The sequence below is a fragment of the Toxotes jaculatrix genome, chromosome 15 (genome assembly GCF_017976425.1).
Source record: "Toxotes jaculatrix isolate fToxJac2 chromosome 15, fToxJac2.pri, whole genome shotgun sequence".
NCBI classification, from domain to species: domain Eukaryota; kingdom Metazoa; phylum Chordata; class Actinopteri; family Toxotidae; genus Toxotes; species Toxotes jaculatrix.
Window position 1 is genome coordinate 11,186,149 of NC_054408.1, and position 26,298 is coordinate 11,212,446.

At 41.3% G+C, this 26,298-nt stretch overlaps 2 protein-coding genes across 2 annotated transcripts in view; both read left to right on the top strand.

Annotated features, from left to right (window-relative positions):
* Positions 1-3: 3 nt before the first annotated feature.
* LOC121194932 (ras-related protein Rap-2a) lies at positions 4-13,267 on the top strand. The gene is made up of 2 exons (XM_041058086.1): positions 4-937; positions 11,537-13,267. Exons 1-2 carry the CDS (start codon positions 624-626, stop codon positions 11,772-11,774), a joined length of 552 nt encoding a protein of 183 aa, XP_040914020.1. The 5' UTR covers positions 4-623; the 3' UTR covers positions 11,775-13,267.
* Positions 13,268-25,205: 11,938 nt separating this feature from the next.
* Positions 25,206-26,298, top strand: part of LOC121194724 (FERM, ARHGEF and pleckstrin domain-containing protein 1) — a 50,154-nt gene continuing 49,061 nt past the window's right edge. The window contains exon 1 of the mRNA XM_041057723.1: positions 25,206-25,382. The gene's annotated coding sequence lies outside the window, so the exon portion shown is untranslated. The remainder of the gene's footprint in view (positions 25,383-26,298) is intronic.

The following is a 26,298-nucleotide window of genomic DNA, read 5'->3' on the forward strand; positions in this document are numbered from 1 at the left end:
GCGGGGACCGGCTGGTTACGCAGCGGCCGTGGGTCTCCACCCGAGAGTATGGCGGCTGGGATTGCACTGGAGAGCGGGGGAGAAACGGAGACATGCCAGCGATGGTGAAAAAGAAACAAAGAGACGCAAGTTCATTAATGAAGTGGCGAAATAGTTTGAGTTTGTACTGTGTGTCCGCGGTGGCCTCCTGCTTGAACATTTCCGCCTGCAGTTTATTCTAGGGGCTAACCCAGCGTTTTTTCCAGTGTCCTCGATGGAGCAAGTTTGTTTTTTTCTGATGCATAGAGAGGGGTGAGCTAAGAGCAGATGAAAACCCGCACGGTCCACATCATCGGGACGCTATATTTTCTTCCTCCCTGTGCACGTTTTGGACAATTGCAGTCCTCGGATGCACGTATAGCTGTCGGTGTCTGGCCTGCATGGGGGAATTTCTACAATGAAATCCATCTTGGGGCACCGAGTCTTTGTGCTCTGCCATAGCTGAGCAGCGGCGAGCAAGACTGTGTTATTGACAACCCGTTCAAAATGGGACACGAATGGTGAATGTGATTCGTGCGGGAACGTTTTGAGTTCATTTCAATGACGCGCGGAGATTGATACCTTACGACTTGATTTAATCCACGATGCGCGAGTATAAAGTGGTGGTCCTGGGCAGCGGTGGGGTCGGGAAATCCGCCCTCACTGTGCAGTTTGTCACCGGGACGTTCATTGAGAAGTACGACCCAACCATAGAGGATTTTTACCGCAAGGAGATCGAGGTGGACTCCTCACCCTCGGTGCTGGAGATCCTTGACACCGCTGGTACCGAACAGTTCGCCTCCATGCGGGACCTTTACATCAAAAACGGTCAAGGATTCATACTGGTCTACAGCCTTGTCAACCAGCAAAGCTTCCAGGACATAAAGCCGATGAGGGATCAGATCATAAGAGTGAAAAGGTTGGTGAAATGACGCGCAGGAAACGAATATTGCCCAAATAGTTTAAGTATGGATGTTGGGGATTATTCTTCACACGTATAATGCTGGCCTAATGGGCCCTGTATTTGAAGGATGGGCCTGGGCCTGGTCTGAGAAGTGTGCTTGGATGGAGATGCTGTGCATCTTCAGGGCAGACTACAGAACAACACCACATGCTTGTTCTATTTTGGTGTACCGGGACTCACCCACAATGCTTGTTGGTAGGCAAATGTCCTTGCACTGCGGTCTCAGCATCTATAAAAGTAATTTGTGATCTAGAGAGTGTCCTCATCTCCTCTGTGTTTGCAGGCTTCAGTCTAGACAGTTACATCTTAGGAATGACAGTTATTACCAGCACAAACAGTTGCTGACCCATCCTGTCCATCAGCACTGTGGGGGCCGGTCTGTCCTCCAGTTAGATGCCGCCTGTGATCTGCCAGGCTGCTGCTTTGCAGCTCTGAATGTCTACTGTGCCGGATGCTGCAACCTCAGTGAAACACCCAGCCGGGGATACCCAGGATTCAGTGCAACAGAGGCTCTGCAGAGAGCTTCAAGGAGGCACAGCTCAAAAATACTGTAGGGGTTGGGGACCAACAGACACTAGCGTGAGCCCAGCTTCTGCAGAGGAGAGGCCACGTTTTTAATTAAGAATCTGCACAAGCTGTTTAGGAAGAGCGGCCCAATTGAGCTACACACAAAGTGTGAGATTGTCTGATGTCTGAGTGCTGTTACACAGATGATCCAGATATGAGGTCGCCAGAATGAGCTGCTGATTGATAAATGGAAGAGGTTAGCTGAGGTTGTGCGGTTGTGCCGTCATGTTATTGGTGTTTCTTAGCTCCGGGCCAATGGACTGTGCAGACATACTGTACTGTATGATCACCTGGTGACATGACATGATTTTTATAAAACCCTAAATATACAATGTCATAGATGTTGCTGGTTAGATAATCATCGATGATTGTTTCCCATTCGTTAGCTGAGTTCCTGTGTTATAATGTGCAGGCAGCATGCGCTGAGCTGTGACTGTGTGGGTTCATCAGTCATGGTAGGTGTCAGTGGATGTGTAACAGTCAATGTAGGGAGTCCAATAGGGTCCAGAGAGACAAAGTAGTCTAATGTTGAAGCATATTAATAACAGCGTACAGGTCACACTCTTTACTGATATAGCTAATTACTTAGCTAAAATGCCCAGCATAGAGGCAGTGAAGTCATATCATGTTTTGGTGTTTTGTTTCTTTATTCTGACAGTACTGCCTAATTATGAGACATCCTGTCATCTAAAAATGAAATTGAATCATCGTAAACATGTTTAATTTTGTTTAGTTGCCTTTAGTTTTTGTCTTTTTCACATGCACCTTATAAACAAACCCATAAATCTGTGGATGAAAGAATGAGGTCAACATGTTTCCCCCATATGAGTTGAGAATGTGGAGAGGTACGTTCAGTCTACAGCGTGTTTGTGTCTGTGTGTTAATATATGTGTGTGTGAATGAGTTTTATATGTAAATGTGTACATGTGTGCTCACACAGCAGATGCAGCCAGGCTGTTGCGTGATTTCACACTTATCACTGAGTCTGGTGCTGCTCTAATATCACAGCAGAATCTATTTTCTGTAGCAAAAGAATCACACTTCACATGCTACTCCTACACAATAGTTAATTTCAGAGTCCTGTGTTTCATGTGGACTTAGTTAAAACTTGAGGTTGTGTTTGAAATAGTGGAGTTTCTTTGAAAATGTCAGGTCATGGATAGACTTATATAAAACTGTGGCCCACATTCTGTATGCTGTTCTCCTTGAATGGAGTTTTTGAATGGAAGAACATATTTTATTTGGTTATTCAAACAATTTTGGTTGTTCGCTTATGCAGTAAATAGTTTCAAAGAAGAGCTGAATCAAATCACTTCTAGGAGTTGAGGGCTGGAGACCTCAGCATCTTTTCTCTAACATGAACAGAGTTGACATTACTTGCTACTAGCCTTGCAGCAAAAAACATTTCATTGATGTTTTATGTTAAAGATCAGGAAAAACTTGATTTATTCCGCTGTTTGTTTATGCCCTTTTCAAACATACATACGCAAGTTCTCTGTTATTAAAATCTTCTGTAGATTGCAGTTATACAAGGTGACTTCTTGACTGGGAAGCAAATGTATTCCCTTTTTCAATTAATATGACTTCATAGGCACAGGAAGACCAAATGATGTGATTGAAAATTGGAAAAATGCCCTCACACAGACAAAGAAGAGGAAGAGGCTTTTAAGATGCAAAAAGGGTCAATTTATTCCACAAGCAAAAAGGTGACTCGATGTGTGGGGGAGGGGGGTGGGCATCAAAGATCAACATAAAACACACTTTCCAAACACATTTGACAATCCTTTACCATGAGAGTCAGTCATAGTTTCTTCTGTGACTAAAAGTAAGAATGGCAACAAATTATATCAAGCAAATGAAAGATGGCACTAATATTGTAGTGATAACTACAACGTTGGCAGCACATGCTTTGCCTTGGTCTCTGAGTCATGTTTATTTTGTTTTTTATCGGACTGAGGTTAACTGAATACATATTTTTGTTAATAGTTTACTGCATTTTAAAGTCAGCTAAATGTGAAAAGGTGTGGAAAAAGACATTAATGTCTAGTTCCTATTTTTCACCAGTTCTTAATAATTACTCTATGAATACATAACAGAAGTATGAATTTATGTGCATGATGTGGCCCATAATACAATGTGGTATCAAGACATGTTGTTTTAAATGTAAACAGTGATAATCTTGCCTTTTTCCTAAGTGAAAAAAAACTGGCACGCTCTTGCTATTGCTGTCTTGAAACACACCACTGAAACGCAACAAGTTCAGGCATGTTCTGTGGGGCTGGCTGAAAGGCATTGTGGGAAACGTAGGAAATCACTAAATGCAGTAGGAGAAGACGAGACAAGTTGAGATAACACAGGACAAGAAATGAACAGCGTATCATAAATAACAACTTGTATTCACTTAACATCACAGACTAATGATACGCTCTGGTGAAAAGCTCTTGAAAAGGGGGAGGTGTTCCTTGTTTATTTTTGAGCTACAATTTTTAACTACTGTACCTTATACTGCTGTCACTGATTGTCTTGCCTGTTCGTCCCCCACGTTGCCAAAACACTGGTGACCTGTCGCGACCATATCAGCATTCGCTCAGGTCAGAGGCGTTGCTGTACATCTCTCTCACTCTGAACCCTGTCAGCATCTATCAGTGCCTGCTGTTAGTTGCACAGGCTGGCTTTAGCACAGAGGCCATGGGTGCGCATGATTAGACCCTGGCTTGCCTGTGTCTGCTGGGGACCTCATCACTCCTCACTTCAGCTGCAGTTAACTGTACACCAGGGATATGTTGTGACCAGTGACTTAATAGAGTATTTCAATAGAAATACCAGTCACAGGTTAGAAAAGAAGAAAGAGGTGAAGCAGAGTAATATACGGTAATGTCGGCTCTGTACTACCGTCCTGCAGTGGTGTGGTGTTGCTAGTGTTAATATGTTCAGTTTGTTCTAATTCACAGTGCATGTGTCCTTACTCATTTCAACATTGTGCTAAGGCTTACAAACCGTGGCGATACCATGCCAGAGCTTGTTTGTGTGCCAACTGGCTGAAAGGTTCAAAATCAATAACTAGAGGAGCAGCAGTCTCCCAGTTCTCCCAGAAAGATCCTCTTTCATCTGTGTCTCTGTCTATTGTGAAAACTGGGCAAAAGAACTTAGCTAAAGTTCAGTGATGGTTACTTAACAGTTGACTTGCCTTTCAAAATTTTATGTTAAAGGCACTATGCAGTGCTGGGTTATAGTTAACCCCCCCCCCCCAAGCTGAAAAATTTCAATTTCTGTTCTGCTGTGGGAGTTACTCATTAAGAGGGTGGGACAAGACAGAGCAAATGCTAGACATAGGAGTGTAATTACTGAGAGGAAAATGCAAGTGCAATGATGACAATTTGTAGTTTTATGGGGGGTTATGTGTTTGACTATTTCCTGGCCATAAGCAGCAACTTCCTAGAGTCTCCACTGGCTGCCCCACTAGATCACGTTAGTTACAGGTGCTGTTGGGCAGATTTAGTTATCTTTTAACAGATCTAGGCTAGCTGCTTCCTTCTGTTTCCAGTCTTTAAACTAAGCTTTCATCTAAGCTGATAGGTGTAGCTTCATATTTACTGTACTGACATGAGAGTAGTATCAGTCTTCTCATCTAACTCTCAGCAAGAACCCAAAGTGTTTGTCTACATGTAGTTTGTCAAATTACACCTTTACAAGAGCCTTGCACCTCATAAAGTCCAGTTCTGCACTTTACCACATTTCAAGATTATGTCAAACAGTGTTTGTTGCTCGGTGACAAAATGTCACTCAGCTATTCTTATAGAAACCATTACAAACTGAAATGGATTTTTAAGCTGTTTCCATGGATAATGACAAGGGGGGGGGGGGGCAACAAGCAATTATGAAAACAGCCAGGCAACCAGCTGTCGAGGCATAAGTGGTTTATAGCTTTTTTTGTTGTTTACCAAGTCATACAGCGAGTATTTATTTATAAATATAAATATATATATAAAATCATCATAAAATTCCCCTTAGAGTCAAAACATGGCAGCTAATAAGCTTTTCAGTTTTATGCAGCCTAATCCAGCTCACCTAGCACTTTATTGCTAACATCTGTACACCTGCTTATTCATGCATTTACCCAGTCAGCCAGTGATGTTGCAGCAGTGCAATGCATAAAATCATGCGTATGGGCTCCAACAGCAGGAGAACACGTCGAGTTCCACTCCTGTGAGCCAAGAACAGAAATCTGAGGCTGCAGTGGGAACAGACTCATCCAAACTTGACTGTTTAAGACTGGAAAACGTAGCCTGGTCTGATTTCTGCTGAGGCATGCTGATGGTAGTGTCAGAATTTGTTGTCAAGAGTATGAATCCATGGACCTAGCCTGCCTTGTGTTAACAGTCCAGACTGGTAGTGGTGGTATAATGATGTGGGAAATGTTTTCTTGGCTCACTTTGGGGCCCTTGATACCAATCAATCATCATTTAAATTCCATAGCCTGAGGATTGTTACTGACCCTGATCATCCCTTTATGGCCACAATTTACCATCTTCTAAGGGCTTCTTCCACCATGATGATGCACCATGTTACAAAACAAACTCTTGTCTCAAACTGATTTCAGGAACACAACAGTGTCCAGTAAAACCTTTGGGATGTGGTTAGGGTTGCTATGAATATCTGAGGCTGGTTTGAGATCAAAGGGAGGCCATACCCTGTGTTGGTATGGTATTCCTAAAAAATTGCTCTGTGTATATGCTGAAGTAAGTTGGTCATCAAACACTAACAATAAACTGAAACATTTTACTGTATGGTGGTTTAATTTTATAAATCAAATGTGTCTAGTAAGTCTAGTGTCGATAGAAGAATAATATCCTCAGTGTAAAGAATAAGTTTCAGACTTAAATAATGTTGAATGTGTCACACGGGCCATATTTTGCTATAAAACTTACAAATGAGTCTGTCTATTCAAAGTTTATTCCTTTCCTTTTCTTACCACTATCTTGTGGAAGGACAATCTGAGCACATTTTCGACGCAGTGGCACTTTGAATTTCAAATTTTCAGCCTTGTACTTTGTAAAGTAAGAGGAGGAATTTGTTTCAGACAGCATAATTAACCCCAGGGAGCTGGTAGTCTGCCGTATTACTGCTGTAATACATCAGATCCAAGTATGACTGTATAGTCTATCAAGTTCAGTGCTCATTTATCTCGTCCGTTTTGACATTTCTTGGCCACTGTCTGTATCATCTGTGAATAACATTAGATTTTGAAGATAACAGGAAACAGAGAATTAGTTTTCATAACCTTCAGAGAATCCAAAAGAGACTTTGAGTTGCGTTGATGATATTGTCTTTTTTTCCTTATCATTAATTATTTTAAAAAGCAAAAATTTTCATGTGTTTCTCATGGCACGTTAAAAAAAAGACTCTCCAGAAATCTATTTGTGATTAAATCTTTCTTTGTCTCGATTTTGTGCCAAAAGAGAGGAGCTTATCGCTGCTCTCTGACTCAGCTGAAATCTCTCCGCTGTCTAAACTGAAGACCCTCCTCAAAAGAGCCTTTGGGAGGACGCCCAGCACACAGCCTGTTTCCTCCCTCATCCTGATGGTGTTGGCTAGAGTCAAATCCAGAGACTCTTGGGCCGCCGGGTGCCACTGTCCGTCAGCAAGGCCTGTGTGAGTTGATGCATCATGCATTATAGATAAGGTGTGTCTGGGCAAGCTCAAATGGGTGTTTGCAGTCAGAGTGCTCCAGTGCGGGCGCCGTCAGGCTCACAAGCTGAAGGCCAAAGCATGACATGTTGTTTGTGCTGTTTGTGTCACAGCACAAACAGAACCAGACTCAGTTATTCATGTGTCTTTTGAGGCTCGTTTCTAAACCATGTAAACAGTTCTCTGTGTTCTGTGTTTGTTACGGACGAGTCTTGCTTCCTTGCATCAGCCACTGTTGGGTCCAGACACACTGTGGCCAACACCCTTTATGCTGAGGCGCTGGGAGCCTCAGTATCCGTGGCAGCCACCATCTCACACCTCCTGGGACTGCCGGTTTCCTCCTCTGTTATTATGACTATATATAGACCCTCTCCTTTAGTACCAGATGCCTTTGTGCTGTGATCCTGTTATGATGAGGCCTAAATGAGCTGCATAACTTACATACAGAAGACCAAGTCAAATCCTCTGCTATGGTTAAAAAAAAAAAAACATGCAGCACACTTGGATGTTTGAAAGTACTTCTTGTGGGCCAACTTTACTTGAATTCCTCCTGTTGTATGGGATGTCCATGATAATTACAGTTAGTTTGTTATATTTGATTTCTAAGGTTTGACATGTGGGTAGATCTGATAATAGAAGCATTGGGTAATGTATTGGGTTATATAGAGCTGGAACAATTAGTCAATTCATTGATTAATCTGTAGACAGAAAATGAATCGGCAAGATTTCTTTTTCAGCAAAATTTTCTAGCTTTCTTAGTCTTTTGTCATATTAAACTAAATATATTTGGGGTTTTGATGGTTGGTTCGGACAAAACAAAACATTTGAAGCTGTCACAATGGGCTCAATGGGCATTGTACAAACCAAAAGATTAATTGATAATGAAAATAATACTAATAATACTTTGTTGCAGCCCTCCTGTTATATTATTGATAATAATAATAATAATTTACTTTCAGTTTTCATTTTAAAGCCCTGAATCCATACACAGAGCTCAGGTCCTAACCATTTGGGGCAAGAAAAACTAGACTTGGTATGAAAGAGCATGTTACGGTGGATGGAATAGAGATAGATGGTAGACCAAGATAGATGGTAGAATAAACAAGATAGTTAGGTGGCCACAGGCCTCCTCAAGAGATTTAAAATGGGAGATTTGAGTTAAAACCACAGCCTGGGGCAGAAAAAGAGACACCCAAATGGTACTGTTACCCTAACTAAACGCTGAACCCCCTGTGGCTTCTCCTAAATGGGTACAGCTATAAAAGTGAAGGGTCTGCCTTTCAATCTGTTCACCCACATCTATGTTAAGAGTTTTTTCATTGAAGGTGGAAAGGGAATACAAGGTTCACTGCAAGAAATGCCTACCACCAACTAGAAGTGCTCCAAAATAGTTGTCAGGAAAACCACGGCCATTGCTGTTTTTATTGACAGCAGGAATGCAGTGGATGAGACCTGGGAGCTGTACGCTGTAGTTTCCTCATTCAAGTTGCCTCTGAGCTCAAAGAGGAGCACACTGACCAGCCTCTTAGATCGTCTTTTCGTCTCTTAAATCTCGGTAGTTCCTCTCGGCTGGTGAGCGGATCCTGGGAACAGAACAGGATTGAGATTATAGTTCACTCTGGATAATGTATTCATGACTAGATCAAAGTTGGTTTCCTTTTATCGGCAAGTTTAAGCTTATTTAACGGCTGAAACCTGCAGCCCCTGGCCTCAGATAGATGCTCAGGCTGCCCAACTTGGAAAAGTATCACACTTGCTGCTTCTGCAGTTTCCCTATCTCTCCAGCGTTAGTCATTTCCTTGTATACCTGTTGCCATAGCAATCAAGGATGAGGATGATTTTTTTTTCCCCTATAAATAATTTAGAGGCATGTATATTTCATAGCGTGAGGGCAGCATTTGAAAACCCAAACGATGTTGATAGGTGTTCGGGTGCATGACTCTGGTTAGATGTGACAATACTGCTCAGTATTCACGGACAGGGACATTTAAACTCGGATCAAACGATGGGTCCAACAGATGGAAAGCGCTCCCTTGCTAGCCCCATACAGATAAGGATGAAAGAAATAACCTGTTGTTTACCAGAGGATGTGAAAACACATGATCTGCTATCTCTCTGATGTTTTTGATCTTTGTTATCTCTTCTGATGTGTACAAACAGCCTCAGAGGCTCACCGTGTTTCCCAATATCGAAACTGATGTAGTGATTATATTGGTGAAACTGCGTCACAGCCATTCCTCTTAATAATTATAGGGCACTAGCCTATTTAGTTTAACTGACCATCTCCTCTGGCTGCCTGCAAAGTAGTACAGTTCCACAGTGACATGTTGTGCCCCAGCACCATGGCAGGGAGATCAGAGCTCAGAAGATTATGACCACTTCCTACGCTCAGGGGTCAGAGCTATAGTACCCATATCCTGCTCTCTACTGGGTCAGGCTTTACACTTCGTGCATACATGAGGCAGCTGCTTTTAGCGCCTCACGGCAAGAAGGCGCTGTCCTGGTTCTCTATGTGAAAAGCCTTCTCCCACAGTCAAAGACCATGTGTACATCAAAGTAGAGATATTTTTAAAAAAAAAAGAAAACACATCTTTTTCATTCCGTTTTGGTCATCTACCCACAGCGAGCCCACATTTAGCGCCCAACTGAGCTTTTTGAAAATACTTTATCAAGTGGGTGATGTTGAAACAGCGAGGCTGATTTTGTGGTGTGGAGCAGCAGAGGAAACCATGCTCTCCAGAAACAACTGGCAACATATGATTGTCAGCCTTTCCTAAGAACAGCTTTTTTACCTCCACCTTTCTCTGTGATCACTTATTTTTTAATTCTCATCCCTTTACAGAATTTCACTTAAAAAAATACCTGCATTCCTTTTAATGAAACATCTCTATTTAACTTAATTTTCAGCCGTCGTGGTAACTACATTTTAATAGTAGTGAGATTAGAACAGCACAGAAAATTCTTCCTGTAATAGAAAGTGAAAGGGTAAGAGGGAGACAGATAGTGGTCAGAAAACACAAATGAGTTCCTCAGTGTGTGGTCCCTCAAAGTAAAATAAACTTGGTAGTATTGCTAAACTTGTATTTTCATCCAGATTTTTGTATTATTGAATTTTTAGCCTCAGTAGCGTGGCTACAGGGATGACAATTCTGTACGGACATTCATTCAGATCACTACTCTGATACCATCACTATAAACAGATCCACTGTTTATTCACCTATGTTGCAATAGAGAGACATGAGAAGACATTTTACTTGTAAAGAAATGCGCTACATAAACCTGAGAAAGAAAGGCACAGATGACAAAAATGGGGACTTGATTTTACTAATAAAATCAATCAACAAAAAATAATAAAATGCGCTACATATGCCTTGCTAAGACTGACTTTCTATATCTGTCATTCACCAGAACTTGGTTGTAATACACCATTGGGAGGTAGTTTTTGAATATGGCCTGCAAACTAAAGTGAACTACACACAAATTACAACTAGAAAATGTCTTAAACTTAAATGCCATTTATTTATTTGTAATAGTGGGGACATGGCCAAAGATAAGCAAATCATGACAATGAGAGTAGGGCTAGATGAGAACGGAAAACTGTAATTTATCATTCTTCTATTTAATCTTTGTCATATCCTTAGTTGTAGAGTACTACAGAATTTAAATTTTACTATGGCATTTTTTAACACCATAGTAATTACACTTATATACCACGATGTGAGTCTATTGTCTGTTTTCTAACACTTTAAATAAACTTAAGTGGTGCTAAGGGAATAACTGTCGCAATATAAATTGCATCTACATCGCTCAGATCCAGTGTATGAATGTCTGTCCTGTGTCAGATCAGTGACCCGATCAGGCTGCTTCCCTGCCTTTTGACCAATACTGCTCGGCTCCCTTGAACAGGGAGAAGCAGGTCAAGAAAATGAATAAATGAGGCTAGGCTGTCCATTGTTGAGATTGAAAGAAAGCCTGTTGAATGAATGGTGTTTTAGCACATCATATTTCAGAAAGGTGCTACACAAAGTGAAAATCATGGATTATGGATAATTAAATAATAGCATTAAGTAAAGGATTTTCTCTTGCAAAGAGCAATGGTTTACTCAGCAGTGCAATTAAAATCTTTTGAGGCATAAAGCCTGTGTTATTACCAAGTTCTGAGAGGGTAATTGCCTGTTAAACTGTAACTTCAGGGAAAATGTGGGGGACACAAAAAGGCACTGATTGCCTCCGTACAGTTCCTCCGCGTCGGTTTTTGCTGAGTCAGAATCTCATTCATGCGTCTGTGTCTGTCCTCAGGTACGAGAAGGTTCCTGTGATCCTGGTGGGGAACAAGGTGGACCTGGAAAGCGAGAGGGAGGTATCGTCCAGCGAAGGCCAGGCCCTGGCCGAGGAGTGGGGCTGCCCGTTCATGGAGACATCGGCCAAGAGCAAAACCATGGTAGACGAACTGTTCGCTGAGATAGTTCGGCAGATGGACTACGCCGCCCAGCCAGACAAGGATGACCCCTGCTGCTCTTCTTGCAATATACAATAGCCCCGGGGGCCTCCAGGAAAAGGCCAGGCAAAAAGTCTACTTAGAGGAAGCTACCACGACTCGCAGCAGAAAGATACACACTTGGACACACATACACACACATGCACACGCCAATTAAACGGAAGATAAATTCATGGTTGAACGCAATGGATGTTAACTCTACGGAGCATAAAATCTGCAATGACATGATTATTAATAACGACATGTGAGTAATGAATACACTTTGAATGAGGAATGCCAGAAATTTGCCGCAAGAGAAATTGACAAATGACAAAAAGGAACATGCCCTCGCCTTATATTACTCTCTTTTGTTGTTTGTTTTTATCCTTTCATCAGCAAAGAATCACAGATCAGGATCTCTACTCTTTAGGTTGTTAAACAATCTGGTATAAATGAGTAAAAAAATAAGTTTTCTCCTGGTTTTGTCTGTTTCGCACAAAACACCATGATGCTTTTTTTTTCTTTGTTACCATGACTCAGTTACAAGTAGCTACTATACGCAAACCCATTTGCAGATTTCTGGGATCCAGTTATTTCAGACATTGAGGAGTACATGCTTTGTTTGTGCAGTGGTTGGTGGGAGGTTTTTCTACTCATCACAGGGCTGAACCAAAGAGGTGACCTGAAAGCACCTCCATTTTCTTACATATTAGTTTTTTTTTTTTTGTTTGTTTTTCAGCTGTTAAAAAAAGGAACGGAGAGAAAATGGTGGATAAGTCAGTGTTTTTCTTGAAACATTTGGTGCAGTCATCTCTTTCCTATTTTCTCACTTTGAGATATAATAGTAAACATAGCAGAGTCACATATTGTGTGATGTTTTGTTTTCCTCTCTGGGATGACTCTGATTGCTCAGTAGTGGTATAACTAACTGCTCCATCCTGATGGGACACAGAATTTATCTTTTCAGTGTTCAAACATCTCTACAGACGATCACTCTAAACTCTTTTCAGGAATGGGTGACATTTGAAGTGAAGATGCCAACATTTGTCATATTTTCCGTTTTCTTTTTTCTCTCCTCTGGTATCAATATGAAACGGGGTGCTCAAGAGTTTCAACGTCCTGATCCCATTCTTTCTGTGCTCAGAGTATTCAAATCCATAGTAACAAATAGTAACGACGACGGCGATGATAATAAGAATAATAAATGGTAGTGTAAATATTTTGTATTGAAAGTGCCAGCTCCTATGAAGACACTGACTCAACACATGTGGAATTGTCAACTGTATGCATGGCTAGTAAACAAAAAAAGGACTCTTATTGTTTGAGATTAATATAGGCTGTGGAAATGTGCAAACCAAACACATACACGTCTGGATCTGGACATTGTCTCAACTGTACATCTATGTTGCCACGGGAACCAGACTTTCCCCGTGTAACCATTTTCATTGTTGATTTTATATTTTTTTATGTGACCATTTACTCTTTATTCCCTCTCTGAATGGTGACACTGTTACATTTGACACCTAAACAATAAAAGTGCGTTCAACACTCAACTGAGGCTACCAAGCTGTGAAATGAAAGTGAATGGACTGACATGCTCATTGCTGTGCTTTTTAACCAAACTGCTTCTTTTCTTCTGTGCTTTCTGTACTCTACACAATAACCATGCAAATATTTCTTTTATATTTCACAGAAGCCTTACCATCTAAGACAGAGGTGTCCAAACTCTTGACTCATTTAATCAACTGATCTCAGTCTTCAGACAGCTGATTGGTCAAGCTGTGTGCTCTTGATTGGTTGGAACAAAAACCTGCAGCCACACAGCCCTTTGTGGAAGAGTTTGGACACCTCTGATATGAGAGGTCTTGACCACTCTTATAAATCAGTGGTTTTCAAAGTCTGGCACTGTAGACCCCACTAAGACAAAATTGCCTGTTATTTGTGGCCCTGTCTTTTAGCCTAAATTTATCTACATTTTGGTAAATTGGCATCATTAAAAGTATGCTGAAGTAGTTGTTCATAGTTCCTTTTATCAGTGGATTACTTTGATACTGAGGAAATCTTAAAAACATGATGATTCTCAGGAAACTTGTAAGATTGGACTTGTGATTTCTAAGCAGATTTATGGAGGTGTATTTACGGAGGACATCAGAGATAATGACATAATGTTTTGAAAACCTGTGCTTTACAGGATGAGAACTTGCCTCTGAACTGAAAAGGATGTCAGCAGGACAGACTTCCCTTGCTACAGACAACACAGCTTGACATTGTTGCACAATGTCAGGCTGAATGAATGAAGTGTATAGGAAATAGAAATTGAGTCTGATTATCAGACTATTTAAGCCACTTTGTAAAGCAAAAAGACCTTTTCACCTGACCATTACTCACCTCTGTCTTGACGTATATGACAGGGCAAATCAGGACTTGTATGAGTCAGCTATACACCAATCAGCCACAACATTGAAACTAGTGACTTGTTTTAATGTTGTGGCTGATCTGTGTATGTCTAGATTAGAACTGTAGTCTTTTGAAAAGCGGTCTAACATTGTCTAACATCTCCCACAATCCCTAGATGTTCTCAGGCTTAACGCCACAGCTCGACAGAGGAGGCAAGTCCACGAGCGAGCTGGACGGGTTAGTTCAAATGTCTCTAATAACAGCAGGACAGGGAGAGGACTGAATACCGTAGAAGTTTTTAGACAGCACCATGACTCCAGTTCTCTGTAGCTCTGCAGTTTCAGGCAGTACATATGCTAAAAACTGTTACATGGTTGTTCAGCTCATCATTGTGAAAACAAAACACTACCACAGCTTCAGCTGTTCTGATGAACAGTTGTGGCAGATGTTAAATTCTGTTCGGATTGTAGGCAACTCATGAACAGAAGAGCTTCAGATTGAGATGGAGCCGTCATGCTGCTCACTGTGGTTCTGACATTGAACATAACTGAGGAGAGCTTCTTCTTGAGCTGGGTAGCCTCAGGCAGCACTGTCTTCTTCCTACCACGCAGTCTTTTGAGGGGTTTGCAGGAATGACAGACTCAAGAAACCTCAAAAGAAATGTCCAAAGATGTCCACTGCTGCGCTTAATTCAAAAGGTTCAGACAAGGTATACAGATGTTTGGTTTTACTGGGTCTGGTGGTGGCTGCTTCAGCTGTGTGGTCTTTAGGGCCTGGCCTGGTCTGAAAATGTCAGTACCCTTGTCTCTGTAGATGGCTGACTGCAGCTCTGTATGTGAACCGGTCTTTACTCTATGGCCTGATCCAGTTTTTCAGCCTGATGTTACAAAGGCTGGATTTAAATTTACCGCAACTGAGCTTTCTACCTTTTTTGTCCTCCTTTAGTTTGATAACGAGGAGTGGAGTTGTGTATTTAGTGTTCTCTGACTGTGCACTCAGCACCGACTATGTGGATCACACTCGGGTGTTACATACTTCTAATCAACTATTTGTTTGGATCCTTTTTTTTTTCATCTCAGGCGAGGTATAATTGTCTCTCAAAAGCTTGTGCTGAAGATAACTAAACTGGTTTGTCATCATTCAACAGCTACAGCTCCCATGAGGCTCTTAGAGCTCTACATTTGCTAAGACTCATGGGAGAGGCCAGCAAAATAACAGTTGTTTCTCTGTTAAAATGTTTTTACTGTGCAACAGTTGATACCAATTTAGTTTAGAATATGGACAAAAACCCTGTTTTTTTTTTTCGTTTTTGTTTCTTTGTTTTTTCAGAAATACACTTAAAGACAAAAAAAATCCCCTGAGAAAATAAATTGTGGGGCAGAGGTTAGAGGCGCAGAGGATCTCAGTTTGGAAAGGGGGACTGGACAATTTTAAAACACCAACATGACTTTAATATACTTTCTTTTAACTATGCAGTTCCAGTTGTTTATTTTGAGCCAAGAAAGAATTTTTTAATCCAAAAATTCAGGAACAATCCTGTCAAGAGAGTTTATCTGTGGAAGATTTGTTTCTTTTCATGGTCACTATCTTAACCCAAGTTGAGAGAACAGAGAAAGTGGTAACACTTGACTTTAAGTCCCCTAATTAGCATTTAGAAGTCATAAAGAGAGATGGTTTTATAACACACTGTAATATGAAATGAAGAGAGGGGTCTTACCACACATCAAATAACTCTGGAGCAAAACAACAAGTTTTTGGAGCATTTTCAGGGATGTGACAATTCCGAGGTGTAAGTTGTTTTTTTTTATTAACCTCCTTCCAAGAGAACATCAGGCTTTTGTTGTAGACAGTTTATCTTTAGAGATATGCCTTTATCTGTAATTCAAAGTTAGATCTCAGAATCTGAAGAAACACAGAACAGACGGTAAATCTGGCTTTTATTTGAAAGTCGCTATCCAGAGTATCATCAAATAAAACAGATTCTACAAGAAATGGGAAAACCTAATACAGAATAGTAAAAGAAAGTAAATTTACAAAATATAACATGGATTTAGAGTTAATCCCTCATGTCAGGGAGGGCGAGGAACCACAAATTAGATTTGAAGATAAAATGGTTTTAGGAGATGATTAAAAAAAGACAGACTTCACTATGTTTTGTCTCTTTTTCTCTTTGGTTTGCCTCCAGACTAATTTTAGAGATTGTTTTGAATCACTGATGCAGTGTGGAAAAGGGCCTTTTGGGGAAAACACCACTTAATAGATCTGGGGAAGTGTGTGCCAACACGTCCTCTGAGGCGCTTGTCAACATCCACCTCCAGCCACCTGATGTAAGCGAGCTGGTAAAGACAGAGTCTGTGTGGTCTGTTTGTGCTGTCTTGCTTGCTTAGGTGCTTCATCCACCCTGATGAGGCAGGGCAGATGTCTAAAGGACATGATGGTGAGAGGTCTCAGTGGGGTTCATTAGGAACCAGAATCCCTCAGGCATCACTCAGTCTTCAGCAGCATCATTTGTGTTTGGGGTAATGCAGTGCAATATCCCTGTTGTCCAGTGGAAGCGGTTTAATGAGAATGGATTACTGCTTGCTTTACGGGAATCATCCTAATAGCTGTTGTGCAGCTTTATCTCTTGGACTGGTGTTTTTAGTAAGCCACTGGCTAACCCCTCTTTTTCCTTGCAGAGTCGAAACAAGAAATGACTTTCCAGTAATGCTGGGTAGCACCATGAGATGTTGAATTCTCAACAGGGAACAGGCTGGAAAATAAAAATAAAATCAGCTTGAAAACAACCCCCGGAGTTTCACAGTGTAGGTGTATGAATTAAATAGGCGCTGACTCATTGTTACCTGTTCTCAGCTCTGTATGCCAGGGGCTCAGAGGCGCAGACATTGCAGCTGTGACACAGCACACCATGTTTGTTCCAGCTGAGAGCCTCTACATCAGTATGTCAAATGTCAAGATGAAAGAGGGAGGGGGGAGAGCTGCATGAGTCACGCCACCATCCCTACCCACACCGCTTTCAGACTGCAGCACAGACCCAGGGGTATCCGTGTGGGATACAGCAGCTGTCCATGACAAAAAGGCCATGCCTGCCCTGTGCACTTTTACTCTGGGAGATATGAGTCCATGTGGCTGTTATGTTGAGGAGTAGAGGAACACCCTGTCAGCCCAGCAGTTTTGAAGATGAAGGAGATTCCAATGCACAGACCAGACAAAGCTGCCTTTAAATTGTTTTAATCCTCTCATTGATCAGTGGAGCATTACAGTCTCAATGTGGTCCAGACAGGGGCAGAACTGTGTGGAAAAAGGCTTTTGTACCTTTGAAGCGCTGAGAAAATGTGCAAATCAATAAGGTGAGAAGTAAACAGGAGTATTTATGCATTCAGAGGAAACCTTTACATGCATAAAGTAATCATGTTCAAGGTATCGTCACTGCCCTGATAATGTCCATGTCTGTCTGAGTGTTTTTTTCCTGGAGTCTGGGAGACTAGCGGACGTGCTCGTGACTGAACGTGGTGAAAGATTATTTCTTGCTTGTGCTGTACCTTGGTGGAAGTCACCACCGCTGAAGAGAGCCGAGCTGTTATCAACCCACGCTCTTAACCCCCCTCTGATGTTTCATGCCTTTTCATACTAGAAACAATGTTGATGTGCAGGAGAGGGAAGATGGAACAAAAAAAAAAGATGAGCTAGGACTGTCAGAAGGCCTAATAACTAGGTGTCATGGCAACCAGATGGCAACAGGAGTTGTCAATTTCACAGTCCAATTTGCAGCTCAAACAGAAGAATGTGTGTGTGTGTGTGTGTGTGTGTGTGTGTGTGTGTGTGTGTGTGTGTGTGTGTGTGTGTGTGTGTGTGTGTGTGTGTGTGTGTGTGTGTGTGTGTGTGTGTGTGTGTGTGTGTGTGTGTGGTGTAGGGGGATAAACAACAAGGATAAATTCTTCCACTGAAAACATGTTCATGTCATAATCCATGCTTCCACTATTGGCAACTGATGTTAAAGGGTGACTTCACGCATATCAAAGAAAAGGAAACAGATTGTGTCACTTGTCCCTTTGAGGTATCTACAGTGGCAGAGCAGATAAGGAGCTTTTTCTTAGTAGAAAGTAGGCATTCTCAGTCTATACTGTTGAGAATGGGGTGTGTGGATTATACAGAGTAACTGGGACATTGTTCCTGAAGAGACCGGTTTCTCCGTTTTTTTGAAATGGTATTAATCTTTCAGTGCGAGCACCGCAAGCACCATTTTACCCACCTTCATTTGGGTGGTAGCAGTAAGTAAATAAGTTAAGTAAATAATCTGAATCCTTCTTCCACCACTAGTGATAATGATTAGTAATGATATTAAAGTTTATCAAGCTGATATCAGTCAGATCATTGTGAGTCTGAGACCATGGTCATCAGTGAAACCCTCCTGCCTCCTTTGTGCTTTTTATAAAAATGTTGTCATTTTCCCCTGTTCCCAGGGGTCAAGCTATTTTGCTGGCGAAGTTGTACAAGAAATCCCAACCCAATGTTTTTTTGCATTATCTCTGTTTATCCACCTGATTAACTTAAAAGAGAAAAATACTTTTTACAAGCAGTCCTTCTGGGAGGGAGAACAGCTGACGAGGAGTAACTCACTGCTTCATGTAAATTGTCTGTGATGGATATTTCTGTTTTCTTGCAGTTACTTTTTTGACAATCATGGTGAAATTGTTCTCACTGACTCCGGGGCCCAAAGCTCTACCATCTGTCTCTATTATGTAGTCCTCTGAAGTTGAAATACTAATTAGATGGGTTTATACAACAGCTGAAGGATTTTGTGTATTCCTACACATGGGATCAGACAACCTACTCCCAGGCTGACAATATTTTTTGCGAGTTAATGTCAACAGAAAAAAAAAACACATGGCAGTGTGCTTCCACTGATGACTGTTTTCATCTGACTGGGCTATAAATACAATAAAATGAAAGACAAAATAGTATTTCATAAACACAACCAAATATAGTATGTACATCTGACAAAATCTTTTTATGGGCATGCGATAGCAGTCAGGCAGAGGATCTCCACTGTGTATTTCCCTGGAGGAAATTATTTCTAGCCTAACTTATACAAACAGAAATGTGGCAGTAATAAAAATCAGTGTAATCCCGCTGCCTTTATACATCATTCAGTGGCAGCGAGGAGAGCAGTTTGTCTTTGCCTGTTGTCTTTTTTTTCTTTCTTTTTTTTATAGAGCATGTGATGAGCCCCCCCCCCCACTGGTTTCCTCCTCTGGTGGAGGAGGAAGGCTCAGCAGGAGCTCCATGATGCTCATGTCTAAGGGGAGGAAGTTTGATTCCTGAGTCTTGGATGGTCTCTTTGTACAAAACAGATTCCCTCCACCAGCTTGATCAGCTGCGTCATCCCCCCACGTTACCAAGGATGTCTGAGATCACCTCTGTTGGAAAGACACCAAAGTATAAAATATTTTAATATAGCCATTATTATCGCACCTGCTGACGATAATGATGAATGTAAAATATTACATCATTGGTTGACTGAATTGGGAAAGAAATATGTCAGAGTGAGCTCAATAGGCTAGAATGTAAAAGCAAAAATCATTGTACTATATAGGTCTGGAATATCTTTCAAGTGATACAATTTTTATAAGACTGAAGAAGTCAATAAAGTATGTTGGTCTCATATAAGGCTTTGAAATTCTGCGATTTATATCCAATCTTTTCCAAAGAGAAAATGGGCTCATGGGAACTATAGGAGTAAAGAGTGCACTCTTCATTTAAAGACTGTTAAAGGCTAATTAGGAATGTGATTCAACCAACAGAAAAATTAACACAAATAACACAAATGTTGCTGATTTCAGTAGATTACTGCTGTGATCACGTCATTTGACTTTATAATCTACATATAGCCCGTCTCTCTCTCTCTCTCTCTCTCTCTCTCTCTCTCTCTCACACACACACACACACACACACACACACTTTTTCTTTCTCGTCTTTATCAAAGCACCTATAGTAATGAAATAATACACAACTGGGGCATTTGCAAATGGAGTTCAAACAGAGCAGTCAGCAGGATTTTATGTGAGCCAAACCTTGAAGCACATGGCAATTAGACTGTAGTTAATGCACTACACACACAGCTGTGTGTGTGCTGTGTGAGTTTGTGTGGAGGCAGTGGCGGTTTTTGGCACGGGCGAACCGGACAGCTGCCCGGAGCGGCATCACACGGGGGGTGGCACAACCACGTGAAAAAAAACCCAGGGTCACCCAGGGAGTAATTCAATGTAGAACCGCCACTGTGTGGAGGTGTGGGGTCCAGACTCACTCCAGACTGACTTTAACGGTGGTGGTTGGAGATATGTAAAAGTCTTACTCTGGCACTAACGACCTGGTATTCAAAGTTAGTGGGAAACAGTGACAGGGCAGGAGATGCAGCTGCTGCTGCAGAGATTAAAATAGAAACAGAATCTCATTTCCATCTTCCATCCGTTCTTAAGGTGAATATGCCCTCAGGGAAAGATATGATAAAAATGTGTTTCAGGTGGCTGTCAGGTACACACTGTACACACATGTATATATACACACTGAATGATATACAGGTAAGTAAATAGTTCATTTTTGACTTTAGAAATAGTACTTTAACAAAACAAAAGTAGTTTAACCAGTAAAAGTTCAGGATTAGTTTGTCAATTTAGAAACAAAGTGTCAGTTACAGTGTCTGTACAGTGTGCGTGTGTGCGTGCGTGCGCGCTTTTGGATCCTTTTGGATTTTTGTTTGGTGTCTTTTAATAAAAAATGATCATGGATTCACTGTAGTGCAGAACCTGCTGAGACCAAAGGCATCTTTTATATATTTACCCACCAATTTCTTTCAGATTGCACTACTTTTGTGGATGTTGTTGTAAAGACAGTAATATGATATTGAATGTATTTTAAATGTAAACAACAGTGGGTGAGAGATTGCGCAGAATGCATTAACAGTCTAACTAACTGAATAAAAGCACTACAGTATGTATATAATGATGCAAAATGATATCACCAACATGCATGACCTTTCAGACAAATTTCCATATGTACTTACAAGTGAGGATATTGATCGGTTTATCTAGTGGTTTATGTTTTTGGGGTTTTTTTTTAGCAAATGGTAACCCACATCTCTCTATTCTGATTCTTTTTCAGAGTTCTTCACACTGTTTCTGTTTCTGTTTACCAACATGAAGCTCAGCACAACAGTTGTTTCCACATCCAAAATGCACTGATGCAACCAAAACGCTTCATTCATATCTCAGGATCAAGTCTTGAAACAGAACTCAACATTTTATCTCCCAGCAGTAACACTAGAAACATAACAGGTAGTATTAGTATTTATTTATCCTTTTTTATACAGTTTGTGTCAGAGACATTTATTAGAAATGCTGAAATGTGGATAAGACATGAGTATTTGCACAGAAAAGCTACAGATGTAGAAAAATAGTAGTGCTAGTGAAGCCTGTCTTCTGTATTTGGCCACAAGTTCTCATTGACCCCCCCCCCCCCCACACCCCTGTTTGTCCTCTCTTGCTATACATTTGTGAAAGAATCTTTTTGGATGCCAAAAAAACTTTCACCCAAGGCCGTATTACCACCAGCTAGGCAGAGTGGGCAACAGCCCAGTGGCCTCAGAACTCCACGGGTCCAGAAAGGCCCAGGATTATTGTGTGTTAGTTGGTTTTTGATTATTTAATTGCTTCTTTTATTTGGGAATATGTTCCACAAAATTCAAAATCAACTACCCTGATATTGGCATGAAGGTGGAACCTGCTTTAAGTTGATCCCTTAACCTTAAGTAGACAATGTAGAAGAAAACAGGACAGCTAAATTTTATTTGAAAGATAAAAAACTTTCTGATTTTATGAATGTACAGTCAGCTGAATGTAAACCAAGTTCTTTCAAGAAAATATACTGCACTGTAAATTAATTGTATTCTAATCATTCTTCTGTAGTGTTCAGTGTAAAGTTAACTAGTGATTTCATTTGCTATTACATAACTGGATAAGAGATCACTAAGAACATGGCACATAATCTTGATTGCTTACATAACTAATCCAAACCAGCATTGTGTCTTGCCTGTTTTCGTTTTCTCGCTGTAGTTCTCTTTCGTTTTCACGCTCTTGCTGAAATGTTCATCTTTGCCTTAGTTCCAAGTTAGTGCCTCCAGAGGGCCTCTGAAGCTGCCAAGAGTGTGATTTCTACATCTGCAGTCCCACACCACAAAGGCGTAGGAGATTTCTCTTCCTGCCAGTGAGAAGGTGGGCGAGTAGCAGACATGAAATAGAGACACGAAAAAAAAATCCCAGTTTCAGCCTTCCACCACACTGCTTGTCTTTTATCCCTGTCCCTGCGCGCAGCTTCATACATGGAGGAGTGAGCGATGTGGAGGCACCAGTCCCAGCCAAATCCCCAGGCCACCATCCATGAAAACGGAGAGAACCAGGGAATACAAATCAATGAACACTAAGCCATAGGAGGAGATAGACCCTACATCTTTATGATTACATAATGTAGACAAAAGACTGCTCACGCATTGATTGATTAATCCAGGATTGGGGGCAAGGGGATGGCCAGGTCTAACACGGGCCCACCTCAAAATCTGATTGGCCTCCCTTGGTTCCCCTGCCCCTCCACCAGAATAAGAAAGTGATAGTAATTGGCTTGTTAGTATCATGAATGGATAACTTACTGAGTTACCTGTTCAGCACAGGCCCAGAGCCTCTGGTGCACATCCTCTGCATGAAGTGATTACAAAGAAACACAAAAACATCACCACAAAGAGGCGCAAAACAACTCCAGGGATACAGAGGACCACAAAGAGATGAAAAGCAACCACAAAGACATGCAAAATGACCACAGAGATGCAACCAACTACAAAGAGATGCAAAACCACAGGGACACAAAACAACCATAAGGAAATGAAACACACAAAACAAAAAGAGATGAAAGATAAACATGAAGAGATGCAAAACAACCACAAACAGTTGGACAACAACCACAAATGTGCCCCCCATTTTTTTTTAAACTGTGTCCCAGTCACTCTCTCCCAAACTCAAAAGTTTCTACACTCCGCCCCTGGATTAATCCATTTTTGAAATCTTGGCACAGTTTAGTTTTCAAACAGTATCAATCCTCAGGCTAAGACATGTCACCAGTTTTCTGGTGGTATATAATTCAGCTGTGGAACAATCCACGAGTTGATTAGCCTTACAGATCTCTTGTTGGCTATTACAGACATGGAATAAATTCTCTGTGTGGACACTGTGTCTCAGTGTTTTCCTTTTGGGCAGCAAAATCTGCATGTTGATGCCAAATTAATGTCATTGGCTTCCTTTGCCTGGTGACAAGATGGCAGCTTAAACTCATTTTCAACTTCTGTTTTTGTGGCAGAGTTTTAGACAGTGCTGTTGTGCTGTGAGGGGAAGGAGGAGTTTTAACTGCCAAACTTATTCCAGGTCAACACCTGGAATAAGTTTGGCAGTTAAAACTGTGTGTTTTTACCTTTCAAGCCCCACAGAGTTTGTGATCTTGCTGCCTGTCATGTTTGCCTCATGTCCAACCATCATCTCTCCTCTTAACAACAGTGTGCAAAAGTGTTTCACTAATGCAAATGAGCCAAAGTCAGTGTATTGTACTTTAAAAAGGAAAAAAAAAAAGTGTTTTTCAAATGTTTTGCAAAAGTGTCGTTGAGTGAAACTGTCTGGCAGCTCCAGTGGATTCTGTTGCAGGGCCCTGACTTCTTACCTCCTTAGACCATTGTCACTCCATTTGTTGCAACTTTTGAACATAATGGTTAAAATGACAGGAAAGAAACTATACATTTTAGAGTGTAATGCAAGTGTCACATTCATCAAGCAAGAATAGAAATATTGAATGTTATGAAACTACAAATAGACTGCAAAAATAGTCCATATAATTCTCTCTGCTCTCATCCCTCTATAACTTAATGTCAGAGAAGTAAATATTGTGTTGTGTTAAATCTTATGTTGATTTATGCCTTGTGTTGTTGTGTCATTATATATTGCCTGTTAGAAGCCTTCTTAAAGGGAAAACGCTAGGGCCATAACCTGTAAAGTGCTATGATGCAATATAATGAAGTACATTTACTTAAGTACTGCACATAAGTACAGTTTTGTACATATACTTTACTTGACTACTTCCATTTTATTCTACTCCACTACATTTCAGTGTGGAGTGTGCCTGCTATTGTTAAGCTGCTAGTTACTTTTTTAATGACAATTTTACTTAAAAACATATGTCAGGTTTATAAAATATGTTAAAAGTTATGCCAGTGGTTTCCAACTCCTCACACAAAACTGGGTACAAGTTGTTAGCAGTTCCACTAGGGACACATTTCCCCTCTAAACTCCTCAGATGGCTTCATTAAACAACTGTTGAGGCACAAAGAGGTAAAATTATCTACTATTTCACAAAAGAGAGAGGGAGAGAGAGAGAGAGATAAAGAGAGAGACTAGAGAATGGTTTGAGAGCTGAATTCAAATTTAGCAAACTTTTGTTTTTCTTTCTTCGTTCCTTCCCCATTAATCATCTCAGGTTTCCTCAGATTTATTCTGTCACCCTTTGGGCCCAGCCATGTATATAAAGGAGTTAACATGAGCTCCACCTTGAGCAGCTACAGCGCTAAAATGCAGCTCACGTGGTGATAACTCAGTCACAGCCACAAGTGTTTTGCAAAACAAATATTTTTACTTTTTAATTACATTTTACTTGATAGATTTTTAAATGTAGGACCTTCACTTGTAATGGGGAATTTTTACATTGTAGTATTGGTATTTTTGTTTAAGTAAATGATTTGGGTTTTTCTTCCACCCCTGTGACATGTAGTCACAAGTGGAAATTGCCTCAAGTTGGCAAAAAAAAAAAAAAAAAAAAAAGCTTGGGAATCACTGAATCACATGTATCTACAGAAGTTCCAGTTTCCACCACTAGATGGTGATGTTGCTCTACCGGGTTATCGCACTGCCGGGAAGGTGGAGGTGCTGCACCTCCTTCATTGTCTGAGTAAAGGCACCGGGAGTGGATCCGCCGCTCGGTTCAATGTAATCCCGTCTCTCACCCTGCTCACTCACTCAGTCGTCCGCCATGGCGACCGCAAAAAGCCTCCTCTCCGGTACGAGCAGCATCTAAAACTCATCTGGGACTCTTATTTTGGCACTACCGCTGGACGTGGATGTAATATCTCCTTTCAGCCGGCACGAACATAACGTTGTGGATAAGCCCGCATTTTCCAGAGAAGGGGTAAGAATCGTGCAGCCGAGTCCTCTCTGGTCGTGTGCTCTTAAGGGAAGTGATTCAACTTGTTTGAGGAGATTAGGGTTAAGTACTGGGAGTATCTTTGCCGTGTTGTTTCGTGATCCTGTGGATTTCGAGGGAGGGAAATAACTATCACTCAGTGCGAAAATCTTCATTTGCAGCCAGTAAGTGTCCTGTCTGTCCTCCAGTGTGGGTTGCATTGCACAATATATACCTTCGCTGTATGGATGTATGTGTGCAGACACCGCAGTCGCTCGTGTTTCGTAGCTGTAAAACGCTTCATGCCTGTGTGAGACATTTAACTGGTCAAAAATGTCGCCTGGGAGTGTGCGTTTCAGATCTGCCACTTAGTTTCCAGAGGCTGTCCAGGTGAGTCCAGGCGGTGCATTAATGCCACATCTACACCGCACTGGCTGATCATGTCCTGAGGATTACAGCAACCTGCTCCATTAACCTACATTACATTAGTGGTGAGAACACACCACTGCCAGACCGTGTGAGGTGAGTCTACGTCGGTGGGAAAGACCTCACTCAGTCCTGGATTTCACCATTTTCTGCACTTCATCTTTTCAGGAATCATTCAGGCTGTTTTCCAGGGGCTTTCAAATGGCAGCCCATCTCTGGTTACAACATGCACGCATCCTGTTGGTTGTCATTCTTTTCACTTGATGAACACATGTCACGTTGCCAATAATACAGTGGCAACTTATATTGATTCACGCACTACCAGCCACACCCAGGTATCAGTGTCTGTGTTACAAAACAGAGAGGAAATTGAGCTCCTTTCTTTTCTTTTCTTTTTTTTTTGTTTTGGAGCTTCCTTCAGGTAAACAGCTGGCTGTATCAGCCCGGGCCTCTGGCCATTCAGCTGTCACTAAAGGATTCCAGCTGTGCAGTGTTG

What these genes read in the sequence shown, in the direction of transcription:
- LOC121194932 (XM_041058086.1), top strand. Translation starts at nt 624, where the DNA reads ATGCGCGAGTATAAAGTGGTGGTCCTGGGCAGCGGTGGGGTCGGGAAA. An exon ending in CAGATCATAAGAGTGAAAAG is followed by an intron (nt 938 to 11,536) that starts GTTGGTGAAATG and finishes GTCTGTCCTCAG; the next exon opens with GTACGAGAAGGTTCCTGTGA.